The following is a 16,111-nucleotide window of genomic DNA, read 5'->3' as shown; positions in this document are numbered from 1 at the left end:
TTTTTCTTCTATTGTGACGCATGCTCAAGGACCCTGTGCTTTCTAAAAAGATAGTGGGATGTGCATGTTTATACAGGTGCCATCCGTAACTATAAACAAGAAAGTGGAGTTGAAAGCGATTTTGAAAATATCAAGATGGAAAGTTTGAGCTAGTCACAAGAGCCCTGATTAGTGGCAGTAGCTCTTCTTTCTGCTAGAAGCTCTGCTTTGCTCTCCATTCCCCCCTCAGTTGGATTTTTTTTAAAGAGACTTAGTCTTTTCCCTCCTCTTGCTTTTTTTTCTTTCTTATTTTTGGCAAGAACAAAGATAAAGAATCCTTTGACTCAATGAAGGTTTATCAAGATAATAAACTATACGAGAAACACAATGCAGAAAAAGATCTTTAAACTATTGAGGATGACTATAAAAAACTGGAAGAAGAGCTGCAGAAATTCCCGCAAAAAAAAAAGAAAAAAGATATTAAAGCTAAAATGGACTTAATTAAACATAAAACGGGATCAATGGAAAAGGAAGAAATAGTACAAGAAATCAGAAACATTAAACAGAATTATTGTGAGGCTTATAAACTGAGAATTAAAAGGGTTAATCAACTGATAAATGAAGAGGGACAGACTTGTTCTTGGCACTGAGGGTGAGAAAAAGATTATACAAGATTATAATGGAAAATCGTACTAAGAGAATGCACAAAAAGAAGAAGTAAAACAATATTGAAAGAAACTACTTCAGATGTTTAAAGAAAAAACGAGGGGAATACAACAATGATGGAACTGACAGAAGCTTCAAAAAGCAGAATGTTTGAAAGGACATTTATTATTGCTTTCTCTTATCCAATAATATAGAAAAAGGAATAAACAGCTAGATATTTTGGGATATTGAATGAAAAGGGTGAACTCAAAATTATGCAAGCGCTGGAATAAAGTATAAATCTGAGATATATAGTTAAAAATTGTATTTGATTGTAAATGTTTCAAGAGATTAGACTAAAATTTATACATGGTTGAATATAGTAACATATCGATTTTAAACTAGAGACATTTTTGTTGAAACATGTAGTGAAGAATCTGGTTAGAACTGTAACCCGGTTAGAACTGTAACTGATATTGTAACTGATACTGGTTAGAACTGTAACTTTTAAGAATTGGAAAAATTAAAAAGTACTTATGCAGGAGGAAGTTATTGAAAATTATGGAATGTGCAGAGATGAGTTAAATTGAGATCTGAAATTAGAGTAAGAAGATAAGTAATTTTATATGACACTGAGAAAATATAGTAATGTAATGGATTAGGAAATTTTATAATAGAAATTTGATATTAATTATTATATATATACACATATAATCGATAGATGAAAATGTATTACTAATCCTATTGAAAGTTAAAATTTCTTGTAATAAATGATTCTATAGATTAGCTATGAATGATTAATAATTGTTAATTGATAAGTATACAAGTATATTTTGAATAGATGATATGAGAATTTAAGATTATGAAAGGGGCACCAACGAGTTGGTAACTGGTTGACACACGGTATAAAATGGAAGATGCTTTTTTTATGCCTTTCTATGTTTTTGTTTGTTCATGTATGTTTTGTGTTTGTTGTAAAAATAAAAAAATATTTAAAAAAAAAAAGAGTTCAACATTCATATTTCTCATAAACTCAAGATGCAGAATAAAAAAAAAAGGAAATTAAATAAGTATGCAAAGTAGACAGGCACTTGATCAACAACATCTACATGCACTATGAAATACAGTACTAATAATATTTGTCAAGAACACAAACAATTCCATCTAATATAGAAATTTATAGGTCAGCCTTGCGCTCTCTAGCCTGATGCCAAAAGTCATGCTGGCTAGAAATTCTGAGAGTTATAGTCCAAATAAACCTGAAGGGCATCAAATTGGGTAAGACTGATATTACATTTTCCTAATAGTTGTTAAAAGAAGAATTAGAAACAAGGCAGAAGTAAATGGGAAAATACTCCACAAGACTTTGGGAGCAGAGAGTGGCCTACCCATGTGGTTATCTGCTAGAACTGGCTTATTTGCTAGAACTGCAAGCTGTTGTTGGATTTTCAAGAATACTGTTGGTTTAAAATCTATTCTGCTGTATTAAAAACAACTGCTTTCAGAATACTGATAGTTTTTATCTTTTTATTTTAGGTTTGGTGCATGCTGTTTGATGGATTTTAGCAAAAGGGTAATGTAAAACTGATAGTAAGACAAGCATGCAGCTAGTACTGGAAGATCCAATTGGCCATCCAATATTTCTCTTAGTGATGAAATCGACATCATTATGCTTGATGTCAGCATCATAAATACCTGATTCTTGCTTTTTTACAAAACAATCCTCTGCTGTTAGCTGTTCTTTCTTACTGCTCATTTCCAACTACAGAAGCATTAACTCATGAAAAAAAGTTTTGTATGCTTTCCCCATCAGTTGCAGTCATATACAGCAGGAAGTTCTTTAAGCCTTCTATAAAAGGCATTTGTATACTGTGCAATATTAATCAAAGTGTCACATGCTTGCTTTCTATGTCCTAATAACTATATCTTGTACTGTACTATTTACAAAGAAACATTTATGGTACAATATTATGATCAGAAGTCCAGATTAAGCTATCAGATTTATTTTCATTGAATGGCTCAGAGGAGAACGCTATAAGCCACAACAAATAAGATTTTTTTTTTTATTTCCACGTCATTACTGAACATTTCACATATACACAAATCCTCATATGCTGTGTGGGGCAATTTCTCTTCACACATCAGTCTCTGAAACACCATAACATTCCATTTTGACACACTTGCATATCCTACTCAAGGTATTTTTTTACCCTATGTATATACTTATATAGAAGGTAAACTGCAACCAGAATCTTTCTAAAATAGACTTTTAGGAACTCAGTAATGCTTCACTTTTGAGAATACACTTTTTGATATGAGGGTTGACGTTACAGACTAGTGTTTACAAATAGGCTAGACTTGTTCAGCCACTCCATGCATTTGATGAAGTGAGCTGCAGTTTACAAAAGTGTATCCCTTTTTAATAAAATCTGCTTGTTGGAAAAGGTGCTACCAGACTCCTTCTGATTTTTTAAGAATTAATAATATTATACTAAAAGAAAGCAGAGGCTCATATCACTATATATTAAAAAAGCAGATATCAAAAAAATCAATTTTACTTCCCATATATTGTTGCCTGCTTTATGAAATCAATGGTAGAGGTTCTCTTGTAAGCCTTGTCTTCAACTGAGATGTGCCTGGCACTCAAGAAAGACCCATTTCCATAATAAAACCCATATTGTGAAATGTCCTACAAACCTCATTCCCTTATGGGTTCTGCTGTCTCGCAGAAAACCTTTAAAAATCTTGGAAAAGCAGATGCAGATTCGTTATGTATGCCTCAGAACTAGAAACTGTCAGTTTTACAGGCATAAACGTTAGGACAGAATGGTTTCTAACAGCAGCTCTAGGGAAGAAATGTGTAGATGTCTGAAATCATCTACACAATGGTTATAAAATAAACCTGCAGTGCACTGAAAATACCAACTGAGCTTTCAATAGAAGGCAAAAAAATATTGGCCCCTCTAGTCAAGCATTTGGAAAGCTTACAGGCCTCAACTCGGGGCAATATCCCTCCTTCCACTGATGTTTCTCAGGAGCTAGTATTTAAGACAAATTTCCTATGATTCAGGAAGTAGTAAACATCCATTAACATTAGTAGACATCTCCCAAGAAGTTGTGCAATCCCTTCTGAAAGTGAAACTCAATGTGTGCTGAATACTCATTTTTATTTTAAGAATTTGTATGCCACCTTTCAAAATAAAAGTTCCCCTGTGATGGTACATATTAACTATTTATTGCCACTTGCTTTACAATGCAATACAATTCATTTGCTATTCTCTGTACAATGCGGCCATTAAGGATCCATCTCAGACATCTTAGAATGCAATAATCATTTCTAAGCCATTAATATAATAAATGGCTTAATAAATAAGTCACTTACGAGATCACCCATGCAATTTAGCTTCCTATGGGAGGACACTTAACTGAATGTTACATGAAGGAATGAGAAAGGAGAGGTTCTTGGCTGCCTCTTTCATATTATAAGTAACCAGCAGGCTTCAAGTAAAGTACTGTAAGCAGAAACTCAACATCTGGGAAGTTTCAGTATGCATATTGTTTATAAAAATAAACTTCTGACTAGCTATAAAGGGAAAATCCAACATTTTACAGGCAATAAAGGATGTAGACTATGAACTTAAAATCATGAAGAAGAGGAAGGCATTCCACGATATCCCAATAAATGAAATAATAAAAAGAAATTGTTAGATTAAGAATTAACGTAAAATAGAAAAGGCACTCATGGAGAAACCAGGATAGCACAAAGCCTACTATAAAAAGTAAAAGGGAATAAAAGCAAAAGGAACAAACATTCCAATACCAGGCTTGTTTTCAGAAGAACTAGAAGACAGTTTCACAGATTCTCCTCAATACTTCTGAACCTAGGAAGGAGGAGACACATTAAGAAGGTGGCAAAACACACTTACACATCACAAATGAAGACATTAACACGCCCCCCCCCCCAACAAAGACAATTGGTGGGTGATACTGGGGGAGATGGGTGGCATATAAATTTAATAAATAAATAAATAAATAAATAAATAAATAAATACTAAGGGTCACAAGAGAGGGTGAGGATCACTGGACTGCCTCTAGATACTACAGCACTACTGCTCTGCAGAACTGAACTCACTCTGAAGGACACTTATAGTAGCCTGGGCTCGGATCCACGTTATGGCAGGATTTTGCCTCAAGTCATTCCTTTTGGGATCGTTGCTGGCCCTGCACTCATATGTCCCAGAGTCTTCCAAGGTAAGACGAGTGATTCTCAGCACGCTCACGCCATTCACCCCGTAGGCAGTGTTAATGGCGACACGGTGCTTTCGAGCACCTTCCCATAGCTGTTTGAAAGATTCAGCCCGGTTGACTTCAGCATACCACCACTGGATCTCTGGAGTGGGGTTCCCAACCACGTCACAATACAGCTCAAAGGCGTCCCCTGTGAGTTTAGTCTCTGACATAGGCGACTTGACAAACCCAGCTAGAGGAAGGAGCAGCAGAAATGCCATGACAGATGAACAGAAGAAAAAAAAAGATCTTATAAAGCAAGCAAATGAATTGCAGAAACACAAAAACAAAACAAAAACAAAAGAGAGACATGCCCATCTACAACAGTGGTTATACTGTGACTTCGAAAGAAGCAAGCAAGTTTGGCAAAAAGCCAGGCTTTGGCGAGACAAGCCATCAGGTTTTACAGATTCAGTGTCTGTGACAGAAAGAGACTGCATCTAAAAACACATTATTTATTTTCTCTTTGTTACATCTAATAATAATTCCAAGGGAAGAGGTAAGAACTGGATTGAAATTTTAGCCTTATCAGGAATTCCTTTTACTAAAACTCAAATAATTTTCTTTTATTATCTCCTTTGGATTTATCACTGGGATTAGGAAAAGCTGTCTGTCATAACCCGTGCCCCACTAGGACTGTGCTTTGATCTCCTCTTATTTCAAGCCCAGGGTGATGTATGAAATTCACAAATAAAGTGACCTAAACGTCCTACAGCAGCCAACAGTTAAAGAAGTCTACGTTGCAATAGTCACAGAGTTATACTGATTAAAAACAAATGGACCACAAAGATCTAAAATCATGTTACTGTTATAAAATATATACACGTGCCAAATAACTATCATGTGCCAAACAGATCTCTATTTTCTTCCAAGCAGTTCTTCAGAACAGAACCAGCATTGTCAATTCCTTTAAACTTGTATTTTTCAACCTCTGGAGATGAAATAGCCCAAGTGGGATGTGTGGTTTTTTGTAATGACTAACATTTCATTTGCTCTCGATCCATGGCCAACTACAAGCATGAATTTCAGATCAGCAACGCTTCCCTCTTCCTCTAATAGTTTTTCGTGTTGTTTTCCTTACTTCTCAACAGCTTTGGAAAAGCAGCAAAGTAAAAAAAACCCAAAACTGGGTAATGGGTGCATTCAGTTCTAGATACTATCTCTCTCAATCATAGTTACATAGCACATGGTTTTGACAATAAAAGATTTTTTAAAATCCATAAAATAAAATCCTAACATCTAGATTACCAATCGTGCCAAGACTTTAACAACACATAAACTGGATTGCAAAACATTTCAAGATAATGTAAAAGGTTACGTGCTTGATTACACACTGTGTCATCCTGGAGAGTGACAGCCGGCCATTTCCCTCATATTCCAATATGTGTTCAACCATGAAATCAGCCAACTATTCTTGGAAGTCAGTATAGTATTAATCAGCCAAGGAAGAATCCAATCTTTGCCTCCAACTTCATAAGGTACCTCCCTATGAGATCAGGAACCATTCTTGTCACCATTTCCAGTTTCAAATTTGGGGCCAAGGAAAGCATAAAAGATTTGCTGATTTAATTCCACATGGCTGAGCACTTCTTAGTAATGTAGCTGTTAGAAAGTTTCTGGTCTTCTAAATAGTGAAGAAAGGATGGGACATTATGCTCTTAAAAAATATTAAAACTTTGGAATTTCAATCTTAATTTGGTGGAAGCCCAACTGGTGCAGCTATACATGTACATGCATTATGCTGAAATATTCTATAGCCACTACATTTCTGCTTTCACAGTTCAGGAACCCTACCCAGATACAATACAATTTTATTTTCTTCTGATAAAAAGAAACTCTGCCAAACCCAATTGCATAGAATAACTGAAAATCTAGTTAAGGAAGAACTACAGTTGAGTTTCTGACTATTGCTATACTTAGTTTTTAATAATTTTGAATAGACTGGGTGTTTTGTATGATTGGCTTCAGTTAGCTTCTTCAAGATGATGACAAATAATTTCTTACTGGCAGAAAAGCATTCTAAAAAAGCCTCTAACTAAAATACAAACACAAACCCAAACATCATATATCTTAAGACAGTTTTCTTTGTAAATTCTATACAGCAAGTCATGAAATGGGCCATATTATAATAAATTATTAATATGACCAGAAGGCATCATCTTACTAAAAGCTGTGCTGGATAATGTTAATGTTGCAGAATCATAATACAGGCCTGTGCATAGCTATAATATCCTGCTGAGCCATTTTCCCCCTGTTCTGAAGCTGCTGCTAAAATATACATAACCTTAATAAAAATGCAAACAGAACCCTTCCTCTGCTTTGTGCATCCCACACTAGTTAGCAGGAAGTTGAGCTGTTCAACATGAGTTCTGCTTGAGTGATATTTGTATTTCTCAGCTTTTGGGTTCCAGCTCAGATGCTAATCCTTTAATATGGTTTAGTTAGGGAGGCCAAGAGCAATAGATACATTTAGTGTTTATGAACAGACACAACTGAAGTGTAAGTCATAAAATGAATAGAATCTAATACAAGAAGTGATTAAGCAAAAATGAATACCACAAAACAGTTAAGATGTCAGGTAGGAAGAGAGACAGACAACCCCAGAGCTACCCTAGCTCCAACTATAGCTTAGCACAAGAGCATACAGCTGCTGTCATCAGATGCTCCTCAACTTCCATAACCCTTGCCACTGGGTAAGCTGGCTGGGACTGAAGGGAGTTGTAAAAATTTTTTTTGAATTCTTTTGAGTTATATAATACAAAATTATGCATTATGTTGCCAGCTCCTGATTCACCACAATGATTTTGTGGAGAAGACAAATAGTTAGCACAGACAGAATTGGCTAGAAATAGCAAATGTACATTTTATGAAGGAATAACTTAAGACAACACCCTCTTTCCTACACAGTTAAAATTATGGTACTGACAACTATTACTGTAATATTGGCAACTGTAATTGGATCCCGAAAACTTCAGTTAGACATCTCCTTGTATTCTCTGCTTATTCTTCAATCTAGTCTTACTAATGTTTGAGAACAAGTAACTCCTTTCCTTAATTTATGCCATTGCCTAAAAGACATTAACTGAGCACTCATGTTCCACTGAGCTTTTTCTTTTTACCAATGTAGCTCTCGCTCTTCATAATATTTGTTATGCTCATTTTCTGTAGATATCTTCCTTGGCATTTTGCCTCATTTTTATTCACTTAACAATGAACCCAATCATAACAGTTAATTTCAAACACTAGATCAAACTATGGTTTGTACCAGTTATCATTTAAAGTCCAAAACATGTTTTCATTGATTATTTAGAACATTTTAATGCTACTTTTCTTAAACAGACTCACATTTATGTCAATAATCATCTAAACCACAAAATATTCAGATCCAAATATCTGTAACTATTATTTTGCAATTTAAATATGCCATGGCACATTTAACACAAAGCTTAAGTTGTTCAATACATATGGCCATTTGTTGTTCTGATGTTATGCCAAGCTATGGCTTTTTGGAATGTCTGAATATCCAGGGAATTAGTAGTACTGGGCAGCAACATTACATTTCTTATTTTTCTGACTTTGACTTCTGAAGTGCTACTGTTTGAAAATTGTTACTTAACTGGGAAAAGACAATTAGAAGAAACAGTATTTAAGCACCCTCTCTGCAATGAAAGTGTTAATGTGGATGTTTTTTTTAAAATTTAAAGTTAAAAACATAGTACACTACTATCTTACAGCAAACACATTTAAAATGTTATCTCAGTAATTCAGAGTTAATTATTTAACTGCCATTTGCAGTTTGTTTATGCTATTTCTTCATGCTGGGCGTTTAAAACTATAAAACTAGGCTGATTTTAAAGAGCAGTTTAATTTTGAAAGGCTGGATAACTTTAAAGAATCTGACAAAGAGGTTTCAGCAAGTTATGTTGTTTTACTCTTCCAGACAAATCAGCTAAATTCTCAAAAGTTACATTTAAATGCATGCTTGCTATAGGTAAAAGAATAATTCATGTTTAGAATCCAAATGGTATATGCAAAACTGCCAACATTAAAGCATTTCGTTGGTTAAAATCTATTTAGAAACATAATATGGTTAAGTTCACTTGAACAGGACAGTAAAAGCCAAAAATACGAACTCTGTAGTCTTCCAAATGCTATTCACTGGTCCAAAGAGAAACAGCAGATGACAGCAAGTGCTGTTAATATCCAAATACCTGAGTATTAGCAGGGAATTAAGGCAAATGCAAGAGGACTCCAATAATCTTTTAGCTGACAAGATACTGACATGAGAAGGCAGACAAGCATGGTCAATGCTCATGAGAAAAACCAAACTGCCTCATTCTAAGGAATTTTATTACCTCATTCAGAGGATATCCAGGTCTATGTACAACACTGCTAACAAACCAAGGAAGTAGATAGGGTCAAATTAGCTTGGATCTCACTTCCATTTAAAGGCACTTCTGACTGATAATTTAAACTAAAACTTATGGCTTCATAGGTCTTATGCCTCTTGGTCAGGCAGGATTCCAGTTGCCTCTTCTGACAAACTGCCACAGTGATTCTAAGGTAGAGGCTCCGTCAAGTCAAGCTTGACTTCTGGTGACTTCACGGACATGTTCATATATTGACAACATGACAATCCTGACAATAATATTGAAGTTATCTACTTGGGTAAAGTTGAGAAGAGATGTGCTGATTCTACGGTAGCTAAAACGTTCCTGTATTTCTCTATAATAATATTTTAATTTTATAGGACATTAAATACAGAGGAAACAAAAAACAAATCCTTAGGTCCTAGACCGCTTTTTTGCAATATCTGAAGTTATTACTCTCTGCTATTAATGGTATGAATGTATCTTATCAAGAAACTATTGTAAAAGGTGCGTAATGAATTTATATTACTTGGCAAACATCCTAATTTATATGTTTCCTTGCCCTGGACCACTCCAAAGACTGACCTCGGTCAACTCCTATAGCAGCCATACTCAAGACGATACAGATTTTATTTTTAACAGCAATCCACTGTGGTACAATGAACAAAAATATGAGATCTTTATTCTTTTCAACATTATTAGAACTATCAACACTGACAACATCTATCAAGGTCAAACGCATGCGTGGAAAGGACCTTCAGCCTTGTCTCACTTTCATGATATAATCAGTTACTATTCTAAAGATACCTATCATTAGTTTTTGCACAAATCCAGTCTGCTCCGTCCTAGCAATGTCAATTATGCTACTAAAGATCTGGATAATGTTACTATAACAAATTTTGAAGCACTCCTTGTTTATATTGCCAAATTTAGGCAAACAAGACAATCCGTCTTCTTGTATCTATCTGCCAGAAAAGTGGAATACTGTATATCCAAAACCTGCAAGTGAGAAGTCACATAAAGTTGTTCAATAAATTTCTAGACAATTCTAAAACTGAACCACTAACTCTACAATTCTGTTACTGTACTAAACTTTGCTTTAATATTCAGATTTGGCATGACAGCACATAATTTAAACAGTCCAAATTGTTTCTTCTCAAGTACTGCAGCTCTTCCCTTATTTGTCATTTCTTCTTTTCTATTCAATTTGATTTAAACTTGATATGATTTTACAGGCTACTAAGGTCACAGGAGAAAGAAAAGCTGTACACAACACACACACCCCTCTTTTCATGTTACTGTTTGAAATTAAGATTTCAGGAAAAAATGCTCTGTAATTTTCAGAACTGTCTTTTTGAAAATACTGGTCACACTAGGAAGAAAGTGAAGGAAAAACCCCATGTAATATTGGGATCAAAATAACAAATCAATTTTCTACTATGACGTTCAAATGCGGTATTGCTCCTATGGGCCCATATTTTAGACTTTTACCTTAAACATACTTCCTGAATCTTCTCTGGACATGCTGAACTTTCCTGTATTCATTCTGTACTCTGACAACCATCATTCACTCGGGTGCTAACTCATGCTTCTTACAGCTCTCGGGGGGGGGGGGGGGGGAGGAGATTTCCATCATAGACCTATCAGAAGAGCTCTCTTTTGTGGAGAAGGAACACAAGGCACACAGATGTTCTATCTGATCAAAGAGAACGCACACATTATTCAAAAGAGCAGCGTCAGAGACTCCTTCAGGAATCCTGCTAACAGCAGTAACAAAGAATGCTTTTGTTTTAGAACACAGACCTCTCTAAAGATTTTCATTGCCATGTTTCCCTGTTTTACACTTCAGCTATTCTTAGGCATTTTGAAAGAAAAAAAATAGCTTGGGAGTGAGGAGAAAGGCTTCAGAAAAACTAAAGTGCTCATTAAAATGAACTAATTTCCTCCTTGTTAAACATCTGCTGAAGATAAAAGGACTGACTTTCTGTAGATAAAGGGACACAGATGCTCTTAAAACCTCTTGGTCATCCATGAGCAGCAGGATTTCCTCCAAAATTTTCAGCTGAAGCAGTGAATAACTATATATATTTTTGTGTGTTCTAGATTCTTGACCCTCTCCTTCTGCTCTGTCCTCTCCCCATTGCCACCCGCACATATTATTAAACCTCTTGCCAATTTAATCTCCTCCTTATTGCCCTAACTCATCTCCTGATAATGCCACCCATTTTTATCTATCATGTATTGCCTTCCTTTTATCAGCATTAGGAACATTCTAAGCTAGAACAGCTATTTTAAGGTTAATAAGTCAGCTCTGTGGCAATGCAGAGATCTGAACCTGGCCTGCAGAGTTAACAGCCAATCTTCTTGCACTTTTGGCCATGCTGGGAATTTGAGGAAGTGCAGTCGCAACACATCTAGAACATGACAAATTGGGAAAAGCTGTTTTATGCACTCCCCTATAGCAAATTCTAGCAAGTGTGTCCTATTTCAACACGCTCCCTGCATTTCAGGTCTAACATTTTTATCATCTCTACCAACAATTCTAATAATTTTATATTTTTATACTAAAGGACTTACATACTGTATGCATGAATACTTAATAGAGGGCAGTTTACAATAAAATTTCAGACCTATCACTAAAAACAAATCCTATAGCAATAAATACTATTGGATTTTTGGCTGTAGGTCTTACTTGTTAGGCGTATGACTGCCAACCGCCCAAAGCAGTCTCCCTAGTAATGCCAACATATTGTAACAACAATGCTCTGCCTCTCTTCCCCACTCCTGCTCCTCTATTTCTCATCCCTTTTACCCTCTCCCAGCTAATAAGCAATGATGCAAACATGGGAGTGTGCTGGACCTTAAAGGCAATTTACCCTTGCATCAGTTTCCAAAGACTCTAGTCCCCAAGATCTTATGCCAACCTTCTCCACCCTGAAGTTGTCTAGGAGAGCCGTCACTACAATTCCCAGAATCCTTAGCTGTTAACTATGCTGCCTGGAGATTCTAGTGTTTGCACATCTGGAGAGCTTCAGATTAGGGCAGACTAATATAGATGAAGTCATGCATCTGATGACATGGCCTGCAATTCCCGAAACCTGACACGCTAATACTCCGGCTATACTTCAAGGACATTATTCCTTCCCTGCGAAAGATAAAGACAGCTATTCCTCTCTGGAAACAAGCATGTCTGTCCAGACCCTTGCCTTCTGCTGCAACAGATCCGCCCTCAGCAACGCATAAGGGAGGGAAAGGGTGACCACCATGGCAAACTGCCCTTCCTGGACACGTCCATACAGCTTTCCTGCCATTGTCTTCTGAGCTTTCTTTCCCTTTCCCAACGTAGCCTATACCCCTGGGGTTTCCTAGTGGTCTCCCATCCAAGAACCAGCCAGATCCGGCACTGTTCGTCTTCCTGAGACGAGCCAAGAGGCAGAACTGGATCCTCCTGGCCACGCCCACTACTCCCCTCCCGACCCACCTGAGGCGCCCCGCCCTTCCTCGGCCCCGCCCCCTGTCAATCATCGCCTCAGGTTGGCTCCTCGCCCCCTCAAGGCCTCCCCTCTGGGCCGCCCTCCCTCACCGTTCTGCGCACCAACCGGCGTCGGCAAGAGGCTCCCTGCTGTGGCCAGGAGGAGCGAGAGGGCCGCGGGCAGGGTGGCTGGGCCCCGCAGCATCGTCCCGGCGGGTCCGCGAGCGGAGGAGGAAGAGGAGGAGCGGGGCAGGGGACGCGGGGGCGGCCGGCGAGGGAGGAGAGGGGAGGGGAGGGGAGACGAGAGAGGAGGAGGAGGAGGAGGAGGAAGGAGCACGAGGCGGGCGACCGAGCCTCCGGCGCCCTTCGGTGTCGCCTTCGCCTGCCTTCTTCCTCAGCGCGACGAAGCTGCTCCTTCTGCGGCAGCGCCGGAGTCTCGCGAGAACTCAGCTCCCACTTCTCGCGGGGGCGAGCGGACGGAGGCGGGCGCGGGGAGCGCAAAGCGGGGAAGGGCGAGGAGGAGGAGGCTGCGAGCCCCGCCCGCCCGGTCCTCGCGCGGCTAACGTCACGGGCGAAGGCGTGGCCGGCTCCTCCTCCTCCCGCGGCAGTTCGGCACCGCCGCTGTTCCGCGGATGGGGGCGCCTCCCTCAGCTTTCCCAGGTATCCCTGCGCTTTAACGCTCCGTGTGTCGTGGGCATGCGGAGACCTGCTGGCTGGGGAATTCTGGGAGTTGAAGTCCACCCATCTTCAAGTTGCCAAGGTTGAGAAACATTGCCAGTCTAGCATGATTGTCTTTGGCATTGCTGCAGATGTATTTCCCTTTTTAAAACAAGTCTTGCTTTAATTTTGGCATCTATTGCTGTTAGGAGTGGTGTGGATAGCGTGAAGGTTCTCCCGGAAATGGCTCTGAGGCTCTTCAGGAGGAAGGGCGATTTAGGAAGACATCACCTTTACTGATGGGATTCAACTTTGAATGCGCGGACCATCTTACGGATCAGGAGGGACAATATACAAAGGCAAACTCTGCGTTTGTCGCCTGTCCTCGCCTGAAGGTGTGACTTCGCACGTGTCTAAGTAATGCACCTTCTGTTGCTTAGATTGGTATTATGAGAAGGCCCAGCTCCCTGGAGAAGGCTCTAAAGGTAGAAGGAAAGAGAAGAAGAGGATGACCAGCAACAAAGGGGATGGACTCAGTTACAGGGGCGACGAATGCGCCATTGGAAGACCTGAAAGATGAGGTTAGGGACAGATCATCATGGAGAAAATCTATCTATGTGGTCACTAAGAGTTGACACCAACGTGATGACATGTAATCAATCAACAGGAAGACCTAGCTCTCTTGAAAAGTCTATAATGCTGGGAAAGGTGGAAGGAAAGAGAAGAGGATAACCAGCAGCAAGGGGATGGACTCGGTTACAGTGGTGATGGGGGCACCTTTGGAAGACCTGAAGGACCATGTAAGGAACAGATCATCATGGAGAAAATCTATCTATATGGTCGCTGAGAGTCGATACCAACTTGATGGCACATAATCAATCAACCTCTGGGAAGGTTCCAGCGACGATGGGGGCACTGTTGGAAGACGTGAAAGATCAGGTTAGGGACAAATTGTCATGGAGAAAATCTATGTGGTTGCGAAGAGTCAACACCAACTTGGTGGCACATAATTAGTCAATCCATCAATCATCCTCTCCTTCCTCTCTCAATTCAGTCCCTTTTTCTGACTCTGATCTGTGCCATCTAGTTAGTTACCTGGTTCCATTGTTTTCCGCTGATAGAGAGGGAGACATTGTAGGATCTGAGCTGTAGACAAACCTAAAATAACTCAGGCTTTCTTGTCACTATGTTATTTCTTCAGTAAAGTTTCATTTTCTTTCATACAAGCCCAGCCTCAAGAATCATCTTTTCTCGTAAAACATGTTTTATGGCTCAATATGGTATAATCCTCCATAAACCAGGATTGTACAATAATAAGCCATAAAACATGTTTTACAATGACGGGTTCATCTAAGCCCGAATCAAACAAACCGTGCTGTGGCTCAGTGTGTGATGTGTAAAACTCAGTCACAGTAATCACAATGGTAGCCATCAGTGGCCTGATCTGTCATAAATTTGTCCATTTCCTTTTTTAAAGGCATCCAAGTTATTGACTATCACCCTCACCCTCACATGATAGACAGTTACAATCGACAAATTGAAGGTGTTCCTTGGGGAAGCTTAAAAGTCCATTTTAATGCACTCAGCCCTTTGACACGTTGCTGAGACAAAAGCAGCTAAATAAATACAGGGAATCCCCAGGTTAAGAATGCCCGGTTTATGGATGACCCATAGTTAAGAACAGAGCTTATTGTAGCAAAATTTGAGTTAAATACACAATGATTTAAGTTAACTACCCAATAGTTTGAGTTCATTACACAATACTACTTACACAGTATTATACAATAATACTGTTCCGGCTTACATACAAATTCAACTTAAGGACAGACCTTGGGAACGGAACTCGTTCTTAAACTGGGGACTATCCGTAACTCAAAGACTGTTGTGTTCCTATTCCACATACTTGGAAAAACCATTTGGGTATTTTCCCTGTCTCATTAAAAAGTGCAAAGAAATCTAAATGTGTGGTTCTTCATTGGCCTTTCTGCCTGTTCCTGCCCTTGGGAGTTCAGAAGCAGTTGTCATATGAAGAAATTGCACTTAAAACCTTTCATCTTCTGTCAAGAACAGGTCAAAATCAGCTTTAGGAGGAGGGAGAAATATACATTCTGTGCCAGACCCAGGTGGTTTGGCTAGGATTTGGCCACTCATGATTTGGCAAAGAAAGTAAATAAACACAACACAAAAGAGGAGACAGATTTGCATAAACTGTGCATATATTAATTAACAAGCACAGGTGCATGTTTAGAAATAACGATTAGGTTTTCAATACAGTCTCACCAGAGGCTGTGACTCGGTGATCTCCATGGAGTAATCTAAACAATCCATTAAATGTTTGTTTGTTTGTTTGTTTTCAATATTTACACATTGCCCTTCATCAGAATGAATTCCAAAATAGTCGGCAACAGTTAAAAATCCAACATCCAATTAAAAATGCATTACTGACAAGCAGGAGGTAAAAAAGATGGAATAAACAGTATTTAAAATAGCAGAGTGAATGTTGCAACTCCCAGTAGTTATTAAGACGGATTGGCTCATTAGAAGTTCATTAAAAGCAAATAAAAAAAACTCAAACAGAATGAAATTAGGAGGTGGGGAAAAGGAGGTTAAATGAAAAGAATTTGGGTATTATTGGAATCATCAAATTGCCTCCAGTTTGATCAAAATAAAAGCCAGATCATAAATTGACTTGCTTGATTAG

The 16,111-nt window shown here is 38.5% G+C and overlaps 1 protein-coding gene across 2 annotated transcripts in view; it reads right to left on the bottom strand.

Annotated features, from left to right (window-relative positions):
• The window catches only part of NPTN (neuroplastin), a 33,107-nt gene extending 19,874 nt beyond the window's left edge, over nt 1-13,233 (bottom strand). Inside the window, exon 1 of one of the 2 annotated variants that reach the window (XM_088148450.1) lies at nt 12,877-13,233. In XM_088148450.1, the coding sequence (XP_088004576.1) occupies nt 12,877-12,958 (82 nt within the window). In that variant the 5' untranslated portion in view covers nt 12,959-13,233. Of the gene's footprint in view, nt 1-12,864 lie in introns of both variants that reach the window. The other variant, XM_088148449.1, reaches the window with a different exon arrangement.
• Between the last annotated feature and the right edge of the window lie 2,878 nt (nt 13,234-16,111).

Source organism: Python bivittatus, unplaced genomic scaffold, assembly GCF_059951505.1.
Source record: "Python bivittatus isolate LINGU-HERP-01145 unplaced genomic scaffold, Pbiv_v1 ctg000530_np1212, whole genome shotgun sequence".
Taxonomy (NCBI): domain Eukaryota; kingdom Metazoa; phylum Chordata; class Lepidosauria; order Squamata; family Pythonidae; genus Python; species Python bivittatus.
This window is presented reverse-complemented; position numbering and strand designations above follow the sequence as displayed.